Here is a 24,247-nt window from a genome sequence, read left to right as displayed (position 1 = left end):
GCAGGGCACCCAGGTTCTATCCCTGGTCAGGGAACTAGATCCCACATACTGCAACTAAGACCCAGCGCAGCCAAATAAAAATAAATATTAAAAAATAAGACTGCCTTCCTCCCCTATTTTCCCCATTTCCCAAATCCCCCAGTAGAATTCAGAAGCCCAGCCTCCAAGATGACAAATCTACCCCTCAGAACTGCTGCCTATTCCAGTGTACCCTTCAAGAGCCTCACTTCCTGTATTCAGGACTCTCTGAGGTGACCAGCAGTGCAGCCAGCCAGCCACATATTCATCACTCATCAGCTGGCCATCTAGCCAGTTATTCACACTTACCTGTTGATCCAGTTCAGTTAGTTCAGTTCAGTTCAGTCGCTCAGTCATGTCTGACTCTTTGAGACCCCATGAATTGCAGCACGCCAGGCCTCCCTGTCCATCACCAACTCCCAGAGTTCACTCAAACTCACATCCATCGACTCAGTGATGCCATCCAGCCATCTCATCCTGTGTCGTCCCCTTCTCGTCCTGCCCCTAATCCCTCCCAGCATCAGAATCTTTTCCAATGAGTCAACTCTTCGCATGAGGTGGCCAAAGGACTGGAGTTTCAACTTTAGCATCATTCCTTCAAAAAACACCCAGGACTGATCTCCTTTAGGATGGACTGGTTGGATCTCCTTGCAGTCCAAGGGACTCTCAAGAGTCTTCTCCAACACCACAGTTCAAAGGCATCAACTCTTCAGTGCTCAGCTTTCTTTACAGTCCAACTCTCACATCCATACATGACCACAGGAAAAACCATAGCCTTGACTAGATGGACCTTTGTTGGCAAAGTAATGTCTCTGCTTTTCAATATACTATTTAGGTTGGTCATAACTTTCCTTCCAAGGAGTAAGCGTCTTTTACTTTCATGGCTGCAATCACCATCTGCAGTGATTTTGGAGCCCAAAAACATAAAGTCAGCCACTGTTTCCACTGTTTCCCCATCTATTTCCCATGAAGTGATGGGACTGGATGCCATGATCTTAGTTTTCTGAATGTTGAGCTTTAAGCCAACCTTTTCACTCTCCTCTTTGACTTTTATCAAGAGGCTTTTTAGTTCCTCTTCACTTTCTGCCATAAGGGTGGTGTCATCTGCATATCTGAGGTTATTGATATTTCTCCCTGCAATCTTGATTCCAGCTTGTGCTTCTTCCAGCCCAGCGTTTCTCATGATGTATTCTGCATATAAGTTAAATAAGCAGGGTGACAATATACAGCCTTGATCCAACCATATACCAACTAACTGACCAATTTATCTGTCTTTCTGTCTCATGAAGACTTATTGAAGGGGTGATGGAGGCAGGGGATGGGGTGGATATCTGCCTTAAAAAGAGTGATGGGAATGGGGAAATGAGATATTGTTGCTTCACAGGTATAGAGGTTTTTTTTATTTCTTTTCATATTTTTTATTAGAGGATAATTGCTTTACAATATTGTGGTGGTCTCTGCCATACATCAGCATGAATAAGTCATAATTATGCATATACTATACATTATTATGCATATATATATATAACCCCTCCCTGTTGAGCCTCCCTCTCCACTCCATTCCATCTCTCTAAGTAGTCACAGAGTGCCAGACTGGGCTCCCTGTGTCATATAGCAGCTTCCTGCTAGTTATCTATTTTACACATGATATTGTATATATGTCAATGCTATGGCATAGAGTTTTAGGTTTACAAAATAAAAAGTTCTGGAGACATGTTGCACAGCAAGGTAAATATATTTAATACTACCAAAGAATGTATACAAAAAAATTGTTAGGGTGAAAACTTTCATGTTGTGTGATTTTAAGCCACAATTTAAAATAAATTTTATCTTAAAAAGAACCTCAGCCTCTCTCTATGACCCAGAAGGACACTTCGTCCTCTCTGTTCCTCTGTGGGAGACTTTGAAAAAGATAACTGTGGCCTCAGGGCCTGTATGTCTCTGATGAATGTCCCAACTCTGACAGCGTATATGGAGATAAGAGAAGCTGAAGTGGGAAACCAACAAAGGCAGAGTGGATACAGGGGTGACAGGAGCTGAGGGAAAAGTGGGGAGAGTGAAGGATGCAGGAGACACTTCTCCCAGATGATATCTCAGGGGAAAATGTCACTAGGGGACTGGGAGTAAAGAGATGTTCATGTCCGGCAGTTGTGTCCAACTCCTCGTGACCCCATGGACTATACAGTCCATGGAATTCTCCAGGCCAGAATACTGGAATGGGTACCATCCCCTTCTCCAGGAGATCTTCCCAACCCAGGGATCAAACCCAGGTCTCTCACATTGCAAGTGGATTCTTTACCAAGCGGAGCCACCAAGGAAGGCCAAAGAGATGTTCATAGCATGGCAAAGAAGTGTGAATCTGGAGGGAGAGGCCTTAGTGAGGACAGACAGGATGAAGGAGAATTCCAGCTTTACTCAGGGAAGGAGGGGAGGTTGGGATTGCCACTTGTGTGAGTTAAAAGAAATCCAAAATTATATAGTGCATGGATGTCCACACTCTTATCCCACTCCCAGAAATTTCTCCCAAGGGAGTAAGTTAACAGAACCAACAAGAGACACACATGAATATAATATTTGCATCATTATCTAAACTATCCCTCAAAATGGAAGAATTTGATTTGCAAGAATATGAGAGGTATTTGTTGAATGCTGGTAGAGAAATTCAATGGATGACTACAAGAGATTTTAAAAGGATCCCTCAGAATATTATGTGATCTCATGGCAAAATGGCTCTGGCAAGCATTGAAAAGGAAAGGGAAAAGACAAATTAGTATATGCACTATGATTAAAAGCATATAAGATGGGTTTGCAGCAGGATAAAGACTTGAGGGCAATACACGAGAAAGAAATTTAACCAAGATGGGAAAATCATAGATGACTTTACTCCAAATATTTTTTAAATATTTTAGTTGCAAAGATATTATTTTTAAACTCTAAAAACAGCACAATCTAGCCCATAGATTATTTAAGTGAATTGATAATCTGAAGGATTATTGACCAGAGTCAAGAGGAAAAGGGACTCAGATACTGCTGTCCAAACTGACTAGATGGAGTTCATCTCCCAGAAGCATACGGTTAGGCTGTCGACCTCACTGGAGATACCATAGGTATGGTGGTTGAAGCCTCAGGTCCCAAGTTACAGTTCTGGTTCCACCATCCACTCTGTTATGGTGTGATCTTGAAGAAGTAATTGAAGCTCTTGGAGCTCTGGTTCCTTATTGCAGTGACAGAATAACAACTATCACTAGAGTTATTATAAAGTCAACTGAGATACTGCAGAGCATGCATCAATGTCTAAGTGTCAGCTACAGACTAAATGACTTAAAACCAAAAATACAGTGAGTGGACAAAATGAGGGTGGGGGAAGGTTAAGGGTCTGAGCAATGGGCAGAACTTGGAGACTCGCCTGCTTAAAGATGAAGATGACTAGCTAATCTTCATGTGTGGGGTAAATAGGGGTAATACAAGCTCTGCAAATCTTGGGAACCCTGACTTCTCAAAGACTTGGGACCAGTTTCCCACCTTTGTCCAACTAGCTGCATAACTTTAAGCAAATCCCTTAACCTTTTTGTTCATCAATCCCCCTGTGTTTATTAGTGCATTCATTCATTTAATAAATCTTTAGCTGAACACTTGGCATGTGCAGCGTACCATACTAGTTGTTCTGGTGATTAAATTAGCCTCTAAGACAGTTGATAACTTAGTGATCAAGAGCACAGGAGCTGGAGTTAGACAGAACTCCAAACTCTAGGATTTGAGCCCAAACTCTCTGTTATAGATGTGTGACTTTGAGAAAGATACTGTCTGAGCTTTCATGTGCTCATCTGTAAATCAGAGGAAAAAAGGTTTCTATGTCATAGTGTGTTTGTGAATATCCAAGGGTTTCATGAATATTAAATCTTTTAGCATAGTGCCTGGTGGGGACCCAGCACTGGTTCCCCAGCTAATGTGAAAACAGACAGCCCCCTACAAACTTCCCCAACCTACCCTTACTGTAGGACCTTACAGTAGAGACTCTTCTCTAAAAAGTGCTGAAACTGAGATACAAGTAATGTCTCATGAGAGCATTGGCAAAGGTTCTTTCTTCAAATATTTGAAAGTTTTCTGGTACAAAAGGGCTTTGACATTCTACAAGATATGAGAATTTGGCCAAGACCAATGAATGAAGACTTGTCCTACAGGCAGAGGAGGCCAGTGCTAAAGGGGGCTACCTAAATAGATGGTGAGTTCCCCATGACTGAAGATGCTCAGAGACACTACACAACATCCTTCTAAGATGTTTTAGATAACATCTGAGCACTGTCATGCTGAAATATATGACCCTTGAAAGTGAAAGTCGCTCAGCCATGTCCAACTCTTTGCAACCCCGTGGACTATACCATCCATGAAATTCTCCAGGCTAGAATACTGGAGTGGGTAGCCTTTCCTTTCTCCAGGGGATCTTTCCAACCCAGGGATCAAAGCCAGGTCTCCCACATCGCAGGCAGATTCTTTACCAAGCGAGCCACAAAGGAAGTCCAAGAATACTGGAGTGGGTAGCCTATCTCAGTTGATTCAAGAGGGACTGTATGAAAAGTGCTTTACTAAATTACATAAAGGCCAATTGTTTCTATATTAACATCTCTTTTTTGGTTGTGCCATAGGCTCCAGCCTGAACTTATGGCTAAAGAAAATCAGACTTTGCCTGAATTCCTCCTTCTGGGATTCTCCGACCTCAGGGCACTGCAAGGCCCCCTGTTCTGGGGGGTGTTGCTGGTCTACCTGGTGACCTTGCTGGGTAACTCTCTGATCATCCTCCTCACACAGGCCAGCCCCACCCTACACGCTCCCATGTACTTCTTTCTGCGCCACCTCTCCCTGGTGGAGCTACTCTACACCACCGACATTGTGCCCAGGACACTGGCTGACCTGGCCTTCCCGCACCCCCGTGCCATCTCCTTCTGGGGCTGTGCAGCCCAGATGTATGTCTTCATTGTCCTGGGCATTTCAGAGTGCTGCCTGCTCACAGCCATGGCCTATGACCGCTACGCTGCCATCTGCCAGCCCCTGCACTACTCCACCCTCATGAGCTGGCGGGCCTGCATGGCCATGGTGGGCATCTCCTGGCTCATGGGCATCATCACAGCCACCACCCATTCCTCCCTCATCTTCACCCTGCCTTTCCCCAGCCGCCCAGTCATCCCTCACTTCCTCTGCGACATTCTGCCAGTACTGAGATTGGCAAGTGCTGGGAAGCACAGGAGCGAGGTCTCTGTGATGATGGCCACTGTGGTCTTCATCATGGTCCCCTTCTCTCTGATTGTCACCTCTTATGCCCACATCCTGAGTGCCATCCTGGCAATGGCCTCCACCCTGAGCCGCCGAAAGGTCTTTTCCACTTGTTCTTCCCATCTGCTCGTGGTCTTCCTCTTCTTTGGAACGGCCAGCATCACCTACATCCGGCCCCGGGCAGGCTCCTCTGTCACCATGAACCGCATCCTCAGCCTGTTCTACACGGTCATCACACCCATGCTGAACCCCATCATCTACACCCTTCGGAACAAGGAGGTGACAAGAGCCCTGTGGCATGTGGTGAAGAGGCAGGTCCCCTCACCCTGAAAAGACTCAGGGGTTGTCTGCTCACTCACTCACTGATGCTCCCCCCAGCCCCCAGATGCTAGTTTAAAACCCAGCTGACCAGAAACCATGTGTGTGTGGGTGTGTGTGAGGGGGGTGTGTGTGCGATCACACTCAGTCACTCAGTCATGTCCGACTCTTTGCAACCCCATGGACTGTAGCCCGCCAGGCTCATCTGTCCATGAAATTTTCCAGTCAAGAATACTATAGTGGGTTGCCATTTCCTCCTCCAGGAGATCTTCCCAACCCAAGGATCGAATTCGTGTCTCTTGTGTCTCCTTAATCGGCAGACGGGTTCTTCACCACTGCACCACCTGAAAAGCCCCATGCAGCATCTCAAAGGGATTAGGCTTCCTGGCAGAAAGGGTTGACATTAAAACAGAGAGAAATTGCTAACTTACCTTCTCTCCCACACCCCAGACTCACTCTCAAAGAATGAGTTATTAGGGCAAGGCAGAATGGGAAGGAATGCTGCCTATGGGGAAGAATACTGAACATCTTCTAGGCTGTTCTGGATCCCTAAACAAGGTGATTGTCATGGCTACACCAGTCATCAGAGATCCATGTCAGTCATGAAGGCACACGTCTATGAACGTGACATCCAACTAAGTGACTCACCTAGAGGCCATGGAGTTTACCTTGCCCTTCATCTCCTTTCTCCCAGAAACACACTGCAATCTTATGCCCTGGATGCCTTTTAGAAGAGAGGGAACTGTTATCCCCTCGAAATAGCCCACATGAATGTTCCTCCCTGCCTTTCCTCATCCTTGATTTCTGACATCATCCTTAACTGGTGATAACATGTCCAACTGTCAAGAGCATCTCCCCAGTGTCCCCTGTTCTTCTCCCAACCTGTGCCATCAGCTTGATCCCAGACATCCATCATATGCACCTCAGACCATATGAAGCCCTGAGGCCACGCTGGATGGGAATTGGAAAGTGGACACTTAACAGTCACTGTGGCCACCCAGCATTGGACCCTCCTTCATTGTTAGAAGAATCCTTCACTTTAGAAGTCTGGCGGGAAGAAAAACTACCTCCTTCTGAGAGCTGAGAATAGTTCTTAAACCCCCACCCAGGCACATGACCCGTTTCCACCAATTGGAGGCACCATTGCCTAACTTTGACCGAGGCTCCAGTGCCCACAAAAGGCAGAGAGCAGCCCCTCTCTCTGACAACAGCAAAGAATTCTGCAGCTGAAGAAGCAAGTTCCTGCTGTAGAAGTGGCATCTGGTGCCGGGAGCCAGTGAGGCATTCCACTTGTGACAAAGGTCATGAGGAAGGAGGCTCGGCATACGCAAAGGCGGGATCGAGCCTCAGGAGTCCGCCCGGATATTCTCAAGCATCTTCCCCCAAAAAACCAGAGTCTGCCTACTTTATTGCTTTGTGCTCTCACCTCTGACTTTACTGGAGGCTGTCCCCTACCACCATCTCGCTCTCTCTATCAAAGAGTTAACTTACAGCTCCAATTAATAAAGTTCCTGGGCAATTAGGAGTGTTTAAATCCAAACCCCTCAGATGGCTCTCTAACTCGCCTGACAAGTTTACCCTGACTCCTACAGCTATGCATACGATTGTTTACAGTCTCCCAGCCTCGAGAGGCACGGGAAGCTTAAGATATTCAAATAGCTTAGAGCCTCTCAGAGAGTTAGAAACTGTCAGAATAAACTAGTAAAGGATTTCATTGATGAGCCAATGCGTGTTGCCAAGTTTTCACATCCCCTGAATTGTATCCTTGAATGTGTATTAATTAATATAGTTGGTATGTAGAAAAAATAAGTAGTGGCCTTGGTGTTAGTAAGTTTAGACCCTTAAGGTAATAAATTCTTTCCTTTGTTGTAAACCCATTACACATCCGCCCTATAGGAATGCAATTTTATCTTCGGAAGATGGCGCCAAACCTTAAAATAATTACTCTTAGAGAAAATAAGTCTTTGTTGATAAGTCCTTGTCAAGAGTCATAAAATGTTAGTAGGCCTTCTGGCCAGAAGATGATGTAAATCACCTAAACCATTTGTATACGATAAATTTGCAGGAAAGAAACCCTGGTTTTTGATAAGAATCAAAGACTGCTGACTTTGCATCCCCTATTATCTTCTATGTGTAACTTAGGGTATATAAGCCCCTGTTGAAAATAAAGCTACGGGCCTTGCTCACCAGCGCTTGGTCTCCCCATGTCATTCTTTTCACATTCTGGCTGAAGTCTCCATCTGGAGCACGGAACCCACCATGCTTACTAATTATGCCTGGGCTTCTAAGACCCACTCGAGAAGGTGTCTAGGATGAGGCACCTTCCGCTATTCGAGAGGGCACCTGCGGCCTACGTAAGTGGTGCAAACTTATTGTCTTGAAGTTTTATTGGTCTCCCGCGTAAACCAAGCTACTCAGCCTCTTTTCTCCACTGAATTTTCCTACTGAGCTATCCTCATTCTATTATTCTTTATATCTCTAATTAGCATATAAATAGTCGCCTAGGCCTTCTCTCCTTCAAATACCCTGGATCAGCTGGGGCTGGTCCCCGGCAGGTGGCGCCCGAGACAGGTGTTTTCGAAGGTAAGCTCACTAAAGCAATTAGGGTCATCAGCCCTCTTGTTCCCCCCACGGAGCAGTTTGGGTCATCAGCCCTACTGCTCCTCCCTTGGAACAGTTTGGGTCATCAGCCTACTGTTCCTCCCCCGGAACAATCTGGGTCATCAGCCCCATTGTTCTTCCAGTTTTCGGGATGGCTAGGACCCCACTCAAGGGTGCCACAGACCCCCCTGTAGGATAGACAGGGCGAGAGGAGTGGGAAGTGTTGAAAGTGTTAAAGAGTTAGACTTAGAGAGAAAAAACGGTTTCTAAAAAGGCTGTCAAAAAAGGCCTAATCTTTTGATAGCTAAAAGCAAAATCTTTTACTATACTTAATTTTCTGACATGGGTAACACTGAATCAAATGAAAGACAGCTCTTTATAGGAGTAATTTTACAGTTATTATGTAAAAGAGAAATCAAAGTTTAAAAATCTACCATTCAATCATTTTTAACATTTGTACAAGACCACTGCCCTTGGTTTCTACAACAGGGCACTGTTAACTTAGATATCTGGGGAAAAGTAGGTAAACAGCTAAGAGCTTATTGTGCTCATCATGGCTTGGACAAAATCCCTACTTACACCTTTCCTCTATGGAACATGACTAGAGATGCTTTAGATCCAGCTCATGAATTTGAAAAGGTACGTGTTAAAGAGGAAAGTAAAGTTGGAAAAGTACCTGTTAAACAAAAAAGCGAATCTGAAAAGGTACCTGTTATAAAAGAAAGTAAAAATGAAAAGGCTATACCTAGCTATTGGCAGCTAAACAAATGGCTAACCGCTATGACTGCCAATGAGCATGTAGAAGATTGGGATAAAAAGAAAGATCAACTCTCCCCTCAAGATGAAAAAGATTTAGAGAAAACAGCAGCTCAATACCATTCTGATGACGATTGGTCTTTTTTAGCTAAATATGCTCCTAAAAGTTTAAGAAAAACATCCCTAATCAGACCATCCGCTCCTAGGAGCTTGAGGGAAACATCCCCAATCAGACAGTCTGCAAGATTTAGTCACCAAACAGTTAAAGGATCTCCGGAACAGGAGAGGAGAAATAGGGGACGCTCCCATCCCCCTATGCCTCCTCCTCTGTGTGGGGGTAAAGGGCCTCCGCTAGGAGTTTCCCGGAGAAGGGTTTTCTCTAGTCCTGAGATAAATTTGATCCTCACCTTGAGGCTTCTTTTCTAGTCCCCTCTGCAGTTTAGATAGGGTAAAGAAGGTACAAAATAAATAAAAATATTCTCAAAAAAAATTTAAAAAATGGGTTTCTCTGCATCTAAGAATAGACAAATGTTTATTGGCTCTGTGAAATATGATTAGAAATGTCCTGGATCTCTGTCATAAGGCTGTGAAATAGCCTATGGGAGAGGCTATAGCGGTGGATGGTGGTGAGTCTCCACTTTCTACACAGATCATAATTTCTGCTATTGGGGGAAAAAAAAAAAAAGGAGAGAGAAAGTGCTTTACCTCCGGAGGAAGGAGAGGGCTTACAGGACGCTACGGCCGAGCGCCCTGGCGAGCTCCCTCCCGCTCTGCACAAACCTTTAAAAAAAACTTATCCACCACTTCCTGATTTAAGGTGATCGCCACCGCCTCCGTTTGTGCCTCCCATGACCCAGGAGTTCCCCACTTTGCCCCCAAAGCCTCTCAAAGTGTTGCCTAAGCCTGAGGAAGATAAAAAGTTTTTTAAACAAAGGAGCTTTTAGTACACAACATGCAGAGCGTGCTCCTTAGAGAAAACCCCCTGGGGGGGGGGGGTCTCACCCAGGCTAGGAGAAAAGCTGACCCGCAAGGGGATTTAGCAACACTGTTAACCCCTGATGTGCCGCTTACTCCAATTCCAACGGGAGTGGCTGGCCCCATACCTTTGGACATTGTAAGATTTGTCCTGGGGCGTAGCTCGCTTTCTTTTCAAAAAAAAAAAGGAAAGAAAAAAAGAAATTTCGGTGGTGCATGGTGTAGTAGATTCTGATTATATTGGAAAAATTAAAGTTTTGATCTCACCGCCTACCAAAACTGTACAAATTAATAAAGGTCAAAGAGTAACACAGCTTTTGCTTTTACCTTATTATCAGACAAAAAAAAAAACTTGACTTTTCAAGCTAAGAGCCACAAAGCATTTAGATCTAGTAATCTAGCCTTTTAGGTGCAGGAAATTACAGCTCCAAGGCCTTTAAAAGATCTTTTAATTCAAGGGAATAAAATGTCAAAACTGAGTTACGAGCAGTTATTTAGGCTTTTCAACATTTAGGAGACCACACCTTTAATCTTTTGACTGACTCCAGATATATTGTAGGGTCATTTCCTCATATTGAAACTGCTAATATTCCAAAAAATATAACTACTCTCTTCTTGTTATCTGATTTACAAAAAGAGATTAAACACAGAGATAAAAAATATATTGTGGGACATATTAGAGCCCATTCCAACTTGCCCGGCCCTTTACATGAAGGAAATGCTTTGGCAGATGCATTGACTAAAGTAATTGTTTTAAACTTACATAAAAAGATTGATAAGGCCAAAAATTCTCACAAAATTCACCATCAAAATGCAGCTGGTTTAAGGTATAAATTTCACATCCCTAGGGAAACAGCTAGACAAATAGTTATGTCCCAATTGTAATTAATCACTTAAACGTAAACACAGGGGCAGACTACAATGATGAGACTCTAGATGCCTGAATTACAGGCTATGACTCGGCCCCTGGTCAAGTAAAAAGACCTGCTTACTGGAGAGGAAAAAGGCCAGATGTGTTGCTAACTTGTGGGAGAGGGTATGCTTGTATATTTCTACAGAATGCAGATTCTCCGATTTGGATCTCAGAAAAATTCATCATGTCACATTCCCCAAAGACCAGGTTCGCGGCGCGCACTCGCTCGCTCCCCCTCCCCCAGCCAGCTCTCGCCTCCGCGCCGCTAGCAGCGCCCCGCACCCTCCTCGCTGCACCCCTCGACCTAGAGCAAAGAAGTCTGTGCGGCGAGTGAGGGCCAGAGAAGAAAGCGCGCCCGTGGAGTGCAGTCCAGACCAGCGCGCTCCCGGCGGCGAGAGGGAAACGCCCGGAGCCCAAGCAGCGGCTTGGCCCGAATCCTCGAACCCTGCCCCTCCGCCCGCCATAGGCGCCGCGGCCCACAGCCTGCCCTTCGCGTTCTGCCTCCTTCCTCATGACCTTTGTCCCGAGCGGAATGCCTCACCGGCTCCCGGCAATCTGGTCTCTCATGACAACATCAATGGTTTCCTCAACTGACCAGCTCATGTTTGGGACTTACTCCTGGTTAAAGATTGATTTATTCTTCAGAGGTGTTTCTGGAAGGCTTCCTGGAATAAGTGACTTGATGTAGGGTTTCCAACCTTCCTCACATCATGGCACACATAGAAAGTGCTCATATTTCAGGACAAACTGAGGGGGGTTTGGAGGCATCTAGAAAAGACTTGTCCTTGGAGGAGGGCATGGCAACCCACTTCCATATTCTTGCCTGGAGAATCCCATGGACAGAGGAGCTTGGTAGGCTGCACTCCATAGGGTCACATGGAGTCAGACAGGACTGAAGCAACTTAGCATGCACACAGAAAGGACTTGATAGAAAAAGAATTCAATGCACCCTCTTTTTACTATATAATTATTGGGAAAACAAAATATATAATAATATGGAAGTTTTTAAATACAGGTTTTACATAAGGCTTCCAAATAAAATATTTAAATGTTTATAAGGAGCTTGCTTCTGTGAACATAATTTTTATATTAGGTTTTGTGCTTGAAAAATGACTAAACACCTCCTGATCAAAATTTTTTATTTATTTTTAGTTGAACTATAGTTAACTTCTTGATCAAGCCTTTAGAGTATTAATTTCTTAAAATAACTATGTTCATCATGAACAAAAACTGCTCACAGAAGTGCATGATAAAAAACTGTAAAACCTTTTTCAAAGTCATTCAAAATTTTGCAGTCGTTGAAATTATACCTAAATATATATTTATATTTACTAGCTCTTTCTTTTCTTTTATTTACAAGGGTAATCTTGAAAATCCTCATTGATAATGAAGAAGAATTTCATGTCCAATCATACTTTTCATGCACACTGAACATATGTGCATTGTTAGCACACCTTCTGTGATGCCAGCTAGATACCACAAGAGGGGCACATCAGCAGGGAACAGACACAATATCTAGGACCACTGTGGAGAGCTGGACTCGCAGGAAGCCCCTTGAACTCCCCACCCTTCTACCCTGAGGGCCACACCTTGGGCTGTGCACTGTGTTCCTTGGTCACATGGGAAGCCCACCTCCCCCACAAGTCCCTCATCCACAGTGGGCAGCAGGACAGGCAGGAACTGGCTGCAGGGAGTAGGCATGAAGGTTGAAGAGCACTTTAGTTGCCCCGCAGCATCTGGGATCTTCCCAGATGAGGAATCAAACCCATATCCCCAGCACTGGACCACCAGGGAAGTCCTTACTCTTTGAACCTCACACATTAGCCAGTTTGCCCTCAAGGTTTTTACAGCAGTCACCTATTAAATGGGCTTCCCTGATAGCTCAGTTGGTAAAGAATCCGCCTGCAATGCAGGAGACCCCAGTTCAATTCCTGGGTCAGGAAGATCCCCTGGAGAATGGATAGGCTACCCACTCCAGTATTCTTGGGCTTCCCTTGTGGCCCAGCTGGTAAAGAATCTGCCTGCAATGCGGGATTAAACAAAAACTGCTGGTAAGAGCAATGGCACCCCACTCCAGTACTCTTGCCTAGAAAATCCCATGGATGGAGGAGCCTGGTAGGCTGCAGTCCATGGGGTCGCTAAGAGTCAGATACAACTGAGTGTCTTCACTTTCACTTTTCACTTTCATGCATTGGAGAAGGAAATGGCAACCCACTCCAGTGTTCTTGCCTGGAGAATCCTAGGGACAGGGGAGCTTTGTGGGCTGCCGTCTATGGGGTCTCAAGTCGGACACGACTGAAGATACTTAGCAGCAGCAGCAGCTGGTAGGAGCATCGCTAGGTGTTGCCGCCACCCGGAAGCCAGGCTGCAGAAGAGAGTGATCAAATTGACCTGAACAAACTGCTGAGATGGAAGGGGAAAATGTAACCTAGATGGGGAAGTCTTGAGGCTATTTTAAGAATAAGACTGAAAACCAGAGGCAGGAGGCTTAAGTCCAAATCCTGAGAACACCAGAGAACTCCTGACTCCAGGGAACATTAATCGATAGGAGTTCATCAAACATCTCCATACTTAGACTGAAACCAAGCACCATCCAAGGGCCAACAAGTTCCAGAGCAAGACATACCACACAAACTCTCCAGCAACACAGGAACATAGCCCTGAGCTTCAATATACAGGCTCCCAAAGTCACACCAAACCCACTGACATCTCAAAACTCACTACTGGACATTTCGTTGCACTCCAGAGAGAAGAAATCCAGCTCCACCCACTAGAACACCAACACAAGCTTCCCTAACCAGGAAACCTTGACAAGCCACCCATCCAACCCCACCCACAGCGAGGTACCTCCACAATAAAGGGGAACCACAAACTGCCAGAATATGGAAAGGCCACCCCCACACAGCAATATAAACAAGATGAAAAGGCAGAGAAATACTTAGCAGGTAAAGGAAAAGGATAAATGCCCACCAAACCAAACAAAAGAGGAAGAGATAGGGAATCTACCTGATGAAGAATTCCGAATAATGATAGTGAAAATGATCCAAAATGATGAAAACAAAATGGAGTTACAGATAAATAGCCTGGAGACAAGATTGAGAAGATGCAATAAATGTTTAACATGGACCTGCTGCTACTGCTAAGTCACTTCAGTCGTGTCCGACTCTGTGCGACCCCATAGACGGCAGCCCACCAGGCTCCCCCGTCCCTGGGATTCTCCAGGCAAGAACACTGGAGTGGGTTGCCATTTCCTTCTCCAAAGCATGAAAGTGAAAAGTGAAAGTGAAGTCGCTCAGTCATGTCTGACTCTTAGCGACCCCATGGACTGCAGCCTACTAGGCTCCTCCATCCATGGGATTTTCCAGGCAAGAGTACTGGAGTGGGGTGCCATTGCCTTCTCCAACATGGACCTAGAAGAAATAAAAAAGAGTCAATATATAATGAATAATGCAATAAATGAGATCAAAAACACTCTGGAGGGAACCAACAGTAGAATAACGGAGGCAGAAGATAGGATAAGTGAGGTAGAAGATAGAATGGTAGAAATAAATGAAACAACGAGGAAAAAAGAAAAAAGAATTAAAAGAAATGAGGACAACCTCAGAGACCTCTGGGACAATGTTAAATGCCCCAACATTTGAATCATAGGAGTCCCAGAAGAAGAAGACAAAAAGAAAGACCATGAGAAAATACTTGAGGAGATAATAGTTGAAAACTTCCCTAAAATGGGGAAGGAAATAGTCACCCAAGTCCAAGAAACCCAGAGAGTCCCAAACAGGATAAACCCAAGGTGAAACACCCCAAGACACATATTAATCATGAAGGAGAAATCAAAAGCTTTACAGACAAGCAAAAGCTGAGAGAATTCAGCACCACCAAACCAGCTCTCCAACAAATGCTAAAGGATCTTCTCTAGACAGGAAACACAGAAAGGGTGTATAAACTCAAACCCAAAACAACAAAGTAAATGGCAACAGGATCATGCTGCTGCTGCTGCTAAGGCGCTTCAGTCGTGTCCGACTCTGTGCGACCCCATAGACTGCAGCCCACCAGGCTCCCCCGTCCCTGGGATTCTCCAGGCAAGAACACTGGAGTGGGTTGCCATTTCCTTCTCCAATGCGTGAAAGTGAAAAGTGAAAGTGAAGTCGCTCAGTCGTGTCTGACTCCCAGCGACCCCATGGACTGCAGCCTACCAGGCTCCTCTGTCTGTGGGATTTTCCAGGCATCATACTTATCAATAATTACCTTAAATGTAAATGGGTTGAATGCCCCAACCAAAAGACAAAGACTGGCTGAATGGATACAAAAACAAGACCCCTATATATGTTGTCTACAAGAGACCCACCTCGAAACAAGGGACACATACAGACTGAAAGTGAAGGGCTGGAAAAAGATTTTCCATGCAAATAGGGACCAAAAGAAAGCAGGAGTAGCAATACTCATATCAGATAAAATAGACTTCAAAATAAAGGCTGTGAAAAGAGACAAAGAAGGATACTACATAATGATCAAAGGATCAATCCAAGAAGAAGATATAACAATTATAAATATGTATGCACCCAACATAGGAGCACTGCAATATGTAAGACAAATGCTAACAAGTATGAAAGGGGAAATTAACAATAACACAATAATAGTGGGAGACTTTAATACCCAACTCACACCTATGGATAGATCAACTAAACAGAAAATTAACAAAGAAACACAAACTTTAAATGATACAATAGACCAGTTAGACCTAATTGATATCTATAGAACATTTCACCCCAAAACAATGAATTTCACCTTTTTCTCAAGTGCACATGGATCTTCTCCAGGATAGATCACATCCTGGGCCATAAATCTAGCCTTAGTAAATTCAAAAAAATTGAAATCACTCCAAGCATCTTTTCTGACCACAATGCAGTAAGATTAGATCTCAATTACAGGAGAAAAACTATTAAAAATGCCAACATATGGAGCCTGAACAACACCCTACTGAATAACCAACAAATCACAGAAGAAATCAAAAAAAGAAATCAAAATATGCATAGAAATGAATGAAAATGAAAACACAACAACCCAAAACCTATGGGACACTGTAAAAGCAGTGCTAAGGGGAAAGTTCATAGCAATACACGCTTACCTCAAGAAACAAGAAAAAAGTCAAATAAATAACCTAACTCTACACCTGAAGCAACTAGAAAAGGAAGAAATGAAGAACCCCAGGGTTAGTAGAAGGAAAGAAATCTTAAAAATTAGGGCAGAAATAAATGCAAAAGAAACAAAGAGACCATAGCAAAAATCAACAAAGCCAAAAGCTGGTTCTTTGAAAAGATAAATAAAATTGACAAACCATTAGCCAGACTCATCAAGAAACAAAGGAAGAAGAATTAAATCAACAAAATTAGAAATGAAAATGGACAGATCACAACAGACAACACAGAAATACAAAGGATCATAAGAGACTACTATCAGCAATTTTATGCCAGTAAAATGGACAACGTGGAAGAAATGGGCAAATTCTTAGAAAAGTACAACTTTCCAAAACTGAACCAGGAAAAAATAGAAAATCTTAACAGACCCATCACAAGCACAGAAATTGAAACTGTAATCAGAAATCTTCCAGCAAACAAAAGCCCAGGACCAGACGGCTTCACAGCTGAATTCTACCAAAAATTTAGAGAAGAGCTAAACAAAAACTGCTCACAGAAGTGGATGATAAAAAAAAAGTAAAACCTTTTTCAAAGTCATTCAAAATTTTCCAATAGTTGAAATTATACCTAAATATATATTTATATTTACTAGCTCTTTCCTTTATTTACAAGGGTAATCTTGGAAATCCTCATTGATAATGAAAAAGAATTTCATATCCAATCATACTTTCATACACACTGAACATTTTCTTCTTTGATGTCAGTATTTTATGTCTAATCAGCAAGAAATCTAAATCTTTTCCCATTGTGTTTCTGTGACTTACTCCTCTTCATTAACTGGGTGGTATTGAAGTTATCTATTGCCACATAACAAACCACCCTAAATCTAGTGGCATAAAGCAACAGGCAGTTTATTGTGCTCATAATTTCTATAGTCTAGGAGTTTAGAAAGAGGACACCAAGGATGTCTCTTCTCTGCTGCTCAATGTCTCTGTCATCAGCTAGAAGAGTTTCAGTAGCTAGAAGGGACTTGAGCAGCTGAGAAGAGTCATCTGTTCTCAGTCATCTAACAGTTCTTCATTCACTTGTCAGGTGCCAGCAATGACTGGGTTTATTCACCTACATGTGACCTACATAAGCCTTGGGTTTCTCACAGCACAGCTGCTGGTTTCCAAGAAGGAGCATTCCAAGAGAAAACATCCCAAACCGAAAGCCAAGACAAAAGCCGTGAGGCTTCTGTTGTCCTAACCCTGGAAGTCACACAGCATCATTTCCACCACCGGTTACAAGAGGGTCACTAAGGCAAGCCCATATTCAAGGGTAGAGTCCACCATCTGATATAGGAGAATTACAAGGTCACATTGCCGTGCATTGAGTGGGGAGGGGCTACCTCTCTGGTACTTCCAGTGGCTAAGACTCCAAGCTCTCAATGAAGGGGGCCTGGGTTCAATCCCTAATTTGGGAAATAGATCCCACATGACTCACATGGCAACTAAGAGTCTGCATGCCACAACTAAAGATCCCACATCCTAACAAGGAAGAGCAGAGATCCCATGTGCTGCAACAGAGACCCAGCCCAGCCAAATAAATCAAGTAAATAATCTTTAAAGTGCATATGGGGATTTATTTGGTAGTCCAGTGGTTAAGACTCCCCGCTTCTACTGCAGGGGACATGGATCCTATACCTGGTCAGGGAACTAGGATCCCAATATGCCACACAGCATGACAGAAAATTTTTTTAAAAAAGCAAAAGTGCATGTGGAGTGGGAGAGATTGCTGCTGCAATGTTTGGGAAATCTTATTTGTTAGATATAGATTATCAAGTAATCTGAGAGCCTATGTGCGTGCATGCTCAGTCATGTCTGACTTTTTGCGACACTATGGACTGTAGCCTGCCAGGCTCCTCTGTGCATGGGATTCTCCAGGCAAGAATACTGGAGTGGATTGCCATGCCCTCCTCCAGGGGATGTTCCCGACCCAGAGATCATACCCATGTCTCCATCATTGCAGGCAGATTCTTTACCTTCTGACCCACCAGGGAAGCCCATGAATACTGGAGCGGGTTACCATGCCCTCCTCCAGGGGATCACCCCGACCCAGGGATTTAACCCATGTCTCTAATGTCTCCTGCATTTGCAGGCGGGTTCTTTACCACTAGTGCCACCTGGGAAGCCTCCAAGAGCCTATGAAAGTGAAAGCGAAAGTGACTCAGTCAGGTCCGACTCTTCGAGATCCCATGGACTATACAGTCCATGGAATTCTCCAGGCCAGAATACTGGAGTGGGTAGCCTTTCCCTCCTCCAGGGGATCTTCCCAACCCAGCGGTTGAACCCAAGTCTTCTGCATTGCAGGCGGATTCTTTACCAGCTGAGCCACAAGGGAAGCCCCCAAGAGCCTATACTTCATGCCGAATCTATCTGTTCCTCATAATGAATAACTGTTTTTAGTATAATACAATTTGAAATTTCTATTATAATTTACTTCTCATATAAGAATAATTTCACCATTCATCTTTATTCATATTAATGTAATACAAATATTTTTATTATTATTATTTTCATAATAAAGTGAGGTTTGCTCTCACTTCCTTTATAAATGTATGCATTCAAATCAATGAAAAGTGGTTTTGATTTCTTACTTTTTCATTGAAACACTCAAAACATGTCTTCAAATTTCAATCAAAATGAAATATTTGAATTGAATCAAATCCCCCATTCCTATTTTTTAAATAAATGGTGGGCTTATAACTATATATGTTCCTGCATTATCAAAGCATTTCTGATAGAAGAGAACTTTTTTCACTTAGAGGATGAAAATCAAATCCTGCTTATAACATTACACATGTGATGACTTGAGTGTTCTTTGCCATATGCTAACTCCTTTATCCATATATTTCTAATCTTTTTTCTCCTCCATTTCCTGTATATTTTCAGTGCCAAGCACCTTCAGACACATTTTTACCATAACACAACATCTGGTACTTCACTCTGGGTTGAAATGCTGAGTGATATGACACTATGGATAGAAGGCACATTCCTGGAAGTCATTCCTGCATCAGGACAACCACCAATAACTTAACTATACTCAAAAGCAACTGTGAACAACATAAATCCAAACACTATCATCCTACCAAACTCAGTCTATCCCCAACTCAACTTTGCCTTAGATCTAAAATTATCCATTGACATTTCAACAGTACACATCACAAGGGGAAACTGAGCTGAGGAAGTCATAGAGGAGAGAGACAGAAGTCACAACAGATTAAATAAAATAAAATTAAAAAAAAAAAAAAGAAGAAGTTACAGAACTTTCCTGGTGGTCCAATGGCTAAGACTCTGCATTTCCAATGCAGACCCGGGTTCAATCTCTGGTCAGAGAACTAGATCCCACATGCTGCAACTAAGACAGGGTACAGCCAAATCAATAAATATTAAGAAAAGAAGTTACAACAGATTGCAGTTAAAATATATCACTATGCAATTTTTGTAAAAATATATGACCAGAGGAACACAATTGCTAGAATTTTCTGGCCCTTTTAAGGAGTCCATGCAAGTGAATGGTAAGCATCACAGTAAATCTACCTCCAAGTTTAAGCTTCACAGGTATCTTCCTCTAAGTAGACACTATAGTTATACTAGTTGCACAAGATAAGGAAACAAAACTCAGAGATGTTGAACAACTTTCCCTAGGTAACACAGCTACAGAATAACACACTTGAGCTTTCAACACTAGAGCCCGTATTTTTATTCTGTACAGGATTAATTCTCCCTCTGATAATGTGAGTTTAGAGAAAGTAGGAAGATGGGAACAGACAAGGAAGGGAGCTCTCTGGCAGTCCAGTGGTTAGGATTCTGTGTTTTCACTGCCCTGGCACTGGTTCGATCCAGATTTAGTATGTTTTCTCTGGGCAGGGATAGAAATTCACCTTTCTTGTCTTGCCTCAGAGTTATACCAACTCTAGCAGTGTGCCATCACTTAATCCCCAGGCATCTTGATCATCCCACCATCCTATAGGACACCACATGACCCATTATATTCATGAGACTATGCTGACAGCACCTGGAAAGAAGCAGATGGTAGGCATGGTAGATATACATTCACATCAGAGGGCAGGAGATAAGTCCCACCAAATGCAGAGACGTGTCACTCAATGAAGATTGTCTGGGGATGTCAAGTGTAAGTCCCTTGGTTGTGTCTGACTCTTTGTGACCCCATGGAGCATAGCCCACCAGTCTCTTCTGTCCATGGGGCTTCTTCAGGCAAGAATACTGGGGTGGGTTGCCATTTCTTCCTCCAGGGGGTCTTCCCAATCCAGGGACTGAACCCAGGTCTTCCTGATTCTTTACTGTCTGAGCCACCAGGGAAGCCACTGTGGGAATGTCAAGACATCTCCTCAAATATTAAGCACAAGCTGCCTTACCTTTTTCTCTCTACAGTAAGAAAAAGACCTCCTGGGACTTCCCTGGTGGTCCAGTGGCTAAGACTCTGCACTCCCAATGCAGGGGGCCTGGGTTCGATCCCTGGACAAGGAGCTAGATCCCACATGCAGCAACTAAGACCCAGTGCAGCCAAATTAAAATAAATAAATGATTTAAAAAAAAAAAGAAAAAGCTGCACTAGATTGTAAAGACTGGGGTGGACCTCTTTCTTAATGTCCAGTGTCCTTTGTCTTAAGATTTGGTGCAATATGTCATTAGACCAATCTAATAAATGAGTTTTTAAAGAAAAAAAAAAAAAAAAAGAAAAAGACCTCCTGAGGATCTTGGATTGGGGAAAAAACACATAATTCATATGGATATGCTGCTTCAAACTACTTAGCAGATATCTTACAATCAGAGCATGAAAAGGCTCTCTAGCTGGTCCAGGCCTCAGTTCTGCCATTTGGACCTTCTGAACTACTCAGCAGACCCTAAGAAGCTCCGTGGCAGTGGCACTGGACCCTGTGGTAAGTCCAAGAGGCAAACCCACATTTGAGAACTAAATCCAGGTTTTGAGAACCAAGGCTTGCCCTTTGGAGCAAATAATTATCTTATTGCAAAATAGTTCTCAGGCTCCTTATAGGCAAAAGTATATACTAAACACCTGACCACTGATCAACAAGTGACTATTGAACTGCATGCTCAGAATAGATTGGATGTAATTGTCATCCAAGACAAGGAACCTCTCAGAAACTTAGACAAAACAGCTAAATGTACTGTGGTATCTTGAAAGAGATAAAAGTATATTAGGCAAAAACTAGAGAAATCTGAATAAAGTGTCAATCTTAGGTAATAATAATGTATCAGTATTGGTTCACTAATTCTGACAAATACATCATACTAATTTAAGATGTTAAAAATACAGGTAACCAGATTTGGAGTATATGAGAATCATATATATTATTTAGCTCCATCCTGACTCTTAGTCCATTTCCTTGCCCTGGAAATTCGACTGCTCTCAACTGGACCATAAAACAACAAAAACTCTCTTAGAGGGCATTTGGCAATAAGTTTTGAAAACTCAAAAAATGTGCCTATATTTTGACTTAGAAATTCTATTTCTAGAACTTTATGATCAGAAGAATATAAAAGTACACAAGTATAATGACATCTATTCAGCAATCAGTTCAGTTCAGTTCAGTTCAGTTGCTCAGTCGTGTCCGGCTCTTAGCGGCCCCATGGACTGCGGCACGCCAGGCTTCCCTGTCCATCACTAACTCCCGGAGTTTACTCAAACTCATGTCCGTTGAGTCAATGATGCCATCCAATCATCTCATCCTCTGTCATCCCCTTCTCCTCTCGCCTTCAATTTTTCACAGCATCAGGGTCTTTTCAAATGAGTCAGCTCTTCGCATCAGGCGGCCAAAGTATTGGAGTTTCAGCTTCAACATCAGTCCTTCCAGTGAATATTCAGGACTGATTTCCTTTAGGATGAACTGGTTGGATCTCCTTGCAGTCCAAGGGACTCTCAAGAGTCTTCTCCAACACCACAGTTCAAAAGCATCAATTCTTCGGTGATGAGCTTTCTTTATAACAAAAATATTAAAACTATTCTCTGCCCTGTTTCCACCCAAGTCAGACCTCCCACCTGGAGTAAAGGCGTTCATGTAGAAGCAGAGGCAACTGACAAGAAAGAGAAAGGTTTGCAGTGAGGAGTCTGAGAGGAAGAAAAGCACTGTCTCCAGAAATCGTAGCCCCAGGAGGGGGCCCTAAGCCTCGGGAAAGACCAAAAGTGCTCAAACATGGCACGAGATGGGCACAGTCACCTTCACTCCTCAGCCTCCACCCAATGCATGTCTCTCCAGCTTTGTACCTAAGAAAAAGTCAGATTAGGGCCAAAAGAACAGGCTGCAGAAGCCAAGCTCTGAGCAACATTGCACTCGAGCTGGGCAGGCTAGGGACCCCGACACACCACTCAGAGCCGGGGCTTCTTCCTCACTCTTCCTTGAAAGTCTCCAAGGATCAGGCCCTCCAACAATGGAAGAGGGTCAAGGACTCCAGAGGTATTTCTTCACAAGCCGCCTCATTGCCCCTGTGACCTCCTTGTTCCTCAGAGTGTAGACGAAAGGGTTGAACATGGGAGTGACAACCGCGTAGAAGAGGGCAAGGATCTGGTCCCTGGTCTGGGAGGAGCCTGCCCCCAGCCTCATGTAGGCAACGATCCCCGTCCCAAAAAAGAGCATGACCACAAATAGGTGGGAGGAACAGGTAGAGAAGACTTTTCGACGTCCCTGGGATGTCGCGACCCCCAGGATGGTGACAAGAATACAGGCATAGGACACTATGATCAGTGAGAAGGGTGTCAGGATAAAGACTACGGTGATGACAAGATTGCCCACTTCACCCCAAAAGGTGCTGGCGCTGGCCAGACTCAGCACAGGAAGGATGTCACACAGGAAGTGATGGATGATGTTGGTACCGTGGAAGGGCAAAGTAAAGACGAGGATGGAGTAAGTGGTGCTGGTGATGATGCCCATGAGGTAGCAGGCACCCACCAGACACACACAGGCTCCCGGGTTCAGCAGGGTGCTATAATGCAGCGGCCGGCAGATGGCAGCATAGCGGTCATAGGCCATGGCAGTGAACAGGCCACATTCAGTGATGCCAAACAGTGAGAAGAAATACATCTGGGTAAAGCAGCTGGCTCGCAGGATGGTGGGGCAGGAGGAGAGGAGGTCGGCCAGCATCCTGGGGACCACAGTCATGGTGTAGAGTATCTCCAACCCGGAGAAGTGGCGCAGGAAGAAGTACATGGGCACGTGCAGGGCAGCGTCGGCCAGGGTGAGGAGGATGATCAGCAAGTTGCCCAGCAGGGTGACCAGGTAGACCAGAAGCACCCCCCAGAACAGAGGGCCCCAGAGGGAACCGTAACCTGAGAACCCCAGCAAAACAAATTCAGTCACTGCTGTGCCATTGCCACCTCTCGTGTCCCCAAGGCCAGACTGGAAGGGGGAGTGAAGGGGGCAGCCTGGCAACAACAGAGGCTCCAGCTGCAGCAGGGAAGGCATGTGGATAGATCCACGAGACCCTTCCAGGGGTCAGGAGTGGATATATCAGCACCTGGATGGCTGACATTGCCCTCAGGACAGAAGGACAGAAACAAGGGGAGTTGAGGGTGATAGCAGTCCCTCCTTGAGGCTGGAACTGGAAAGACACAGAGGACTGGCTCCACTTACCAAGTTCTGGGTTCTGGGAGCAAAGAGATGGGACAGAGAGAACATCTCCCCTTTGGGAAAGCAGTGGAGGATATGGGCAGAAAGCAGGGTGCACAGACAGAATAAATAAAGCTGGCAGAAGGAGACTGGCAGAAAAATGAATCCAGCAGGAGGCAGGGCTGGAGTGAGAGCAAGAGCGGGAGAGAGAAAGACAAGACACAAGATCAAGGTTTCAGAGAGAAGGCAGGTGGGGCTTTTACTTGCTCCTGAGTCCGCATGGCCCTAGGTCGGCCCTCCCTGCAGCCCAGGAGTGAAGCTCAGTCCCCCAGAGCCTGATTCCCAGAGGAGAGGTGGGGATGGAAACTATCAGGGGAGGCTGAAGAGGGGGAGACGGATCTGTCTGATGACGGGGAACGAGGAAGCAGCAGCTAAGCCTCTCTAATTCCCTACAGTCGGGCCTGGGGGCTGGAGTCCACACCTCAAGGACAAAACAGATACCACAAGGCAAGAGTCTGGGATGTATCCAGGGTCCCTCAGGCAGGCCTGAATGAAACCGGGTTCAGAAATCTTGTGTTCCAGCTCCCCAGCCAGAGTCTACCTGCTGAACTGCCCAGCTCACTGCCCCGGAGG

The 24,247-nt window shown here is 44.4% G+C and overlaps 2 protein-coding genes and 1 non-coding gene across 3 annotated transcripts; 2 read left to right on the top strand and 1 right to left on the bottom strand.

Moving 5' to 3' along the window:
* Positions 1–4,677: 4,677 nt before the first annotated feature.
* OR10P1 (olfactory receptor family 10 subfamily P member 1) lies at positions 4,678–5,616 on the top strand. The gene has a single exon (NM_001390024.1). It carries the CDS (start codon positions 4,678–4,680, stop codon positions 5,614–5,616), a length of 939 nt encoding a protein of 312 aa, NP_001376953.1.
* Positions 5,617–20,552: 14,936 nt separating this feature from the next.
* Positions 20,553–20,675, top strand: LOC112446881 (small nucleolar RNA SNORA81). The gene has a single exon (XR_003034965.1). It is a non-coding gene; the product is annotated as a small nucleolar RNA SNORA81 (small nucleolar RNA).
* A 1,775-nt stretch (positions 20,676–22,450) lies between these two features.
* On the bottom strand, positions 22,451–23,470 carry OR10P25 (olfactory receptor family 10 subfamily P member 25). The gene has a single exon (XM_002687423.1). It carries the CDS (start codon positions 23,468–23,470, stop codon positions 22,451–22,453), a length of 1,020 nt encoding a protein of 339 aa, XP_002687469.1.
* Positions 23,471–24,247: the final 777 nt, after the last annotated feature.

This window comes from Bos taurus, chromosome 5, assembly GCF_002263795.3.
Source record: "Bos taurus isolate L1 Dominette 01449 registration number 42190680 breed Hereford chromosome 5, ARS-UCD2.0, whole genome shotgun sequence".
Taxonomy (NCBI): domain Eukaryota; kingdom Metazoa; phylum Chordata; class Mammalia; order Artiodactyla; family Bovidae; genus Bos; species Bos taurus.
Note: the sequence above shows the minus strand (reverse complement) of the source record. Positions and strands in the feature narration are given on the sequence as shown.

What these genes read in the sequence shown, in the direction of transcription:
- OR10P1 (NM_001390024.1), top strand. Translation starts at nt 4,678, where the DNA reads ATGGCTAAAGAAAATCAGACTTTGCCTGAATTCCTCCTTCTGGGATTC.
- OR10P25 (XM_002687423.1), bottom strand. Translation starts at nt 23,470, where the DNA reads ATGCCTTCCCTGCTGCAGCTGGAGCCTCTGTTGTTGCCAGGCTGCCCC.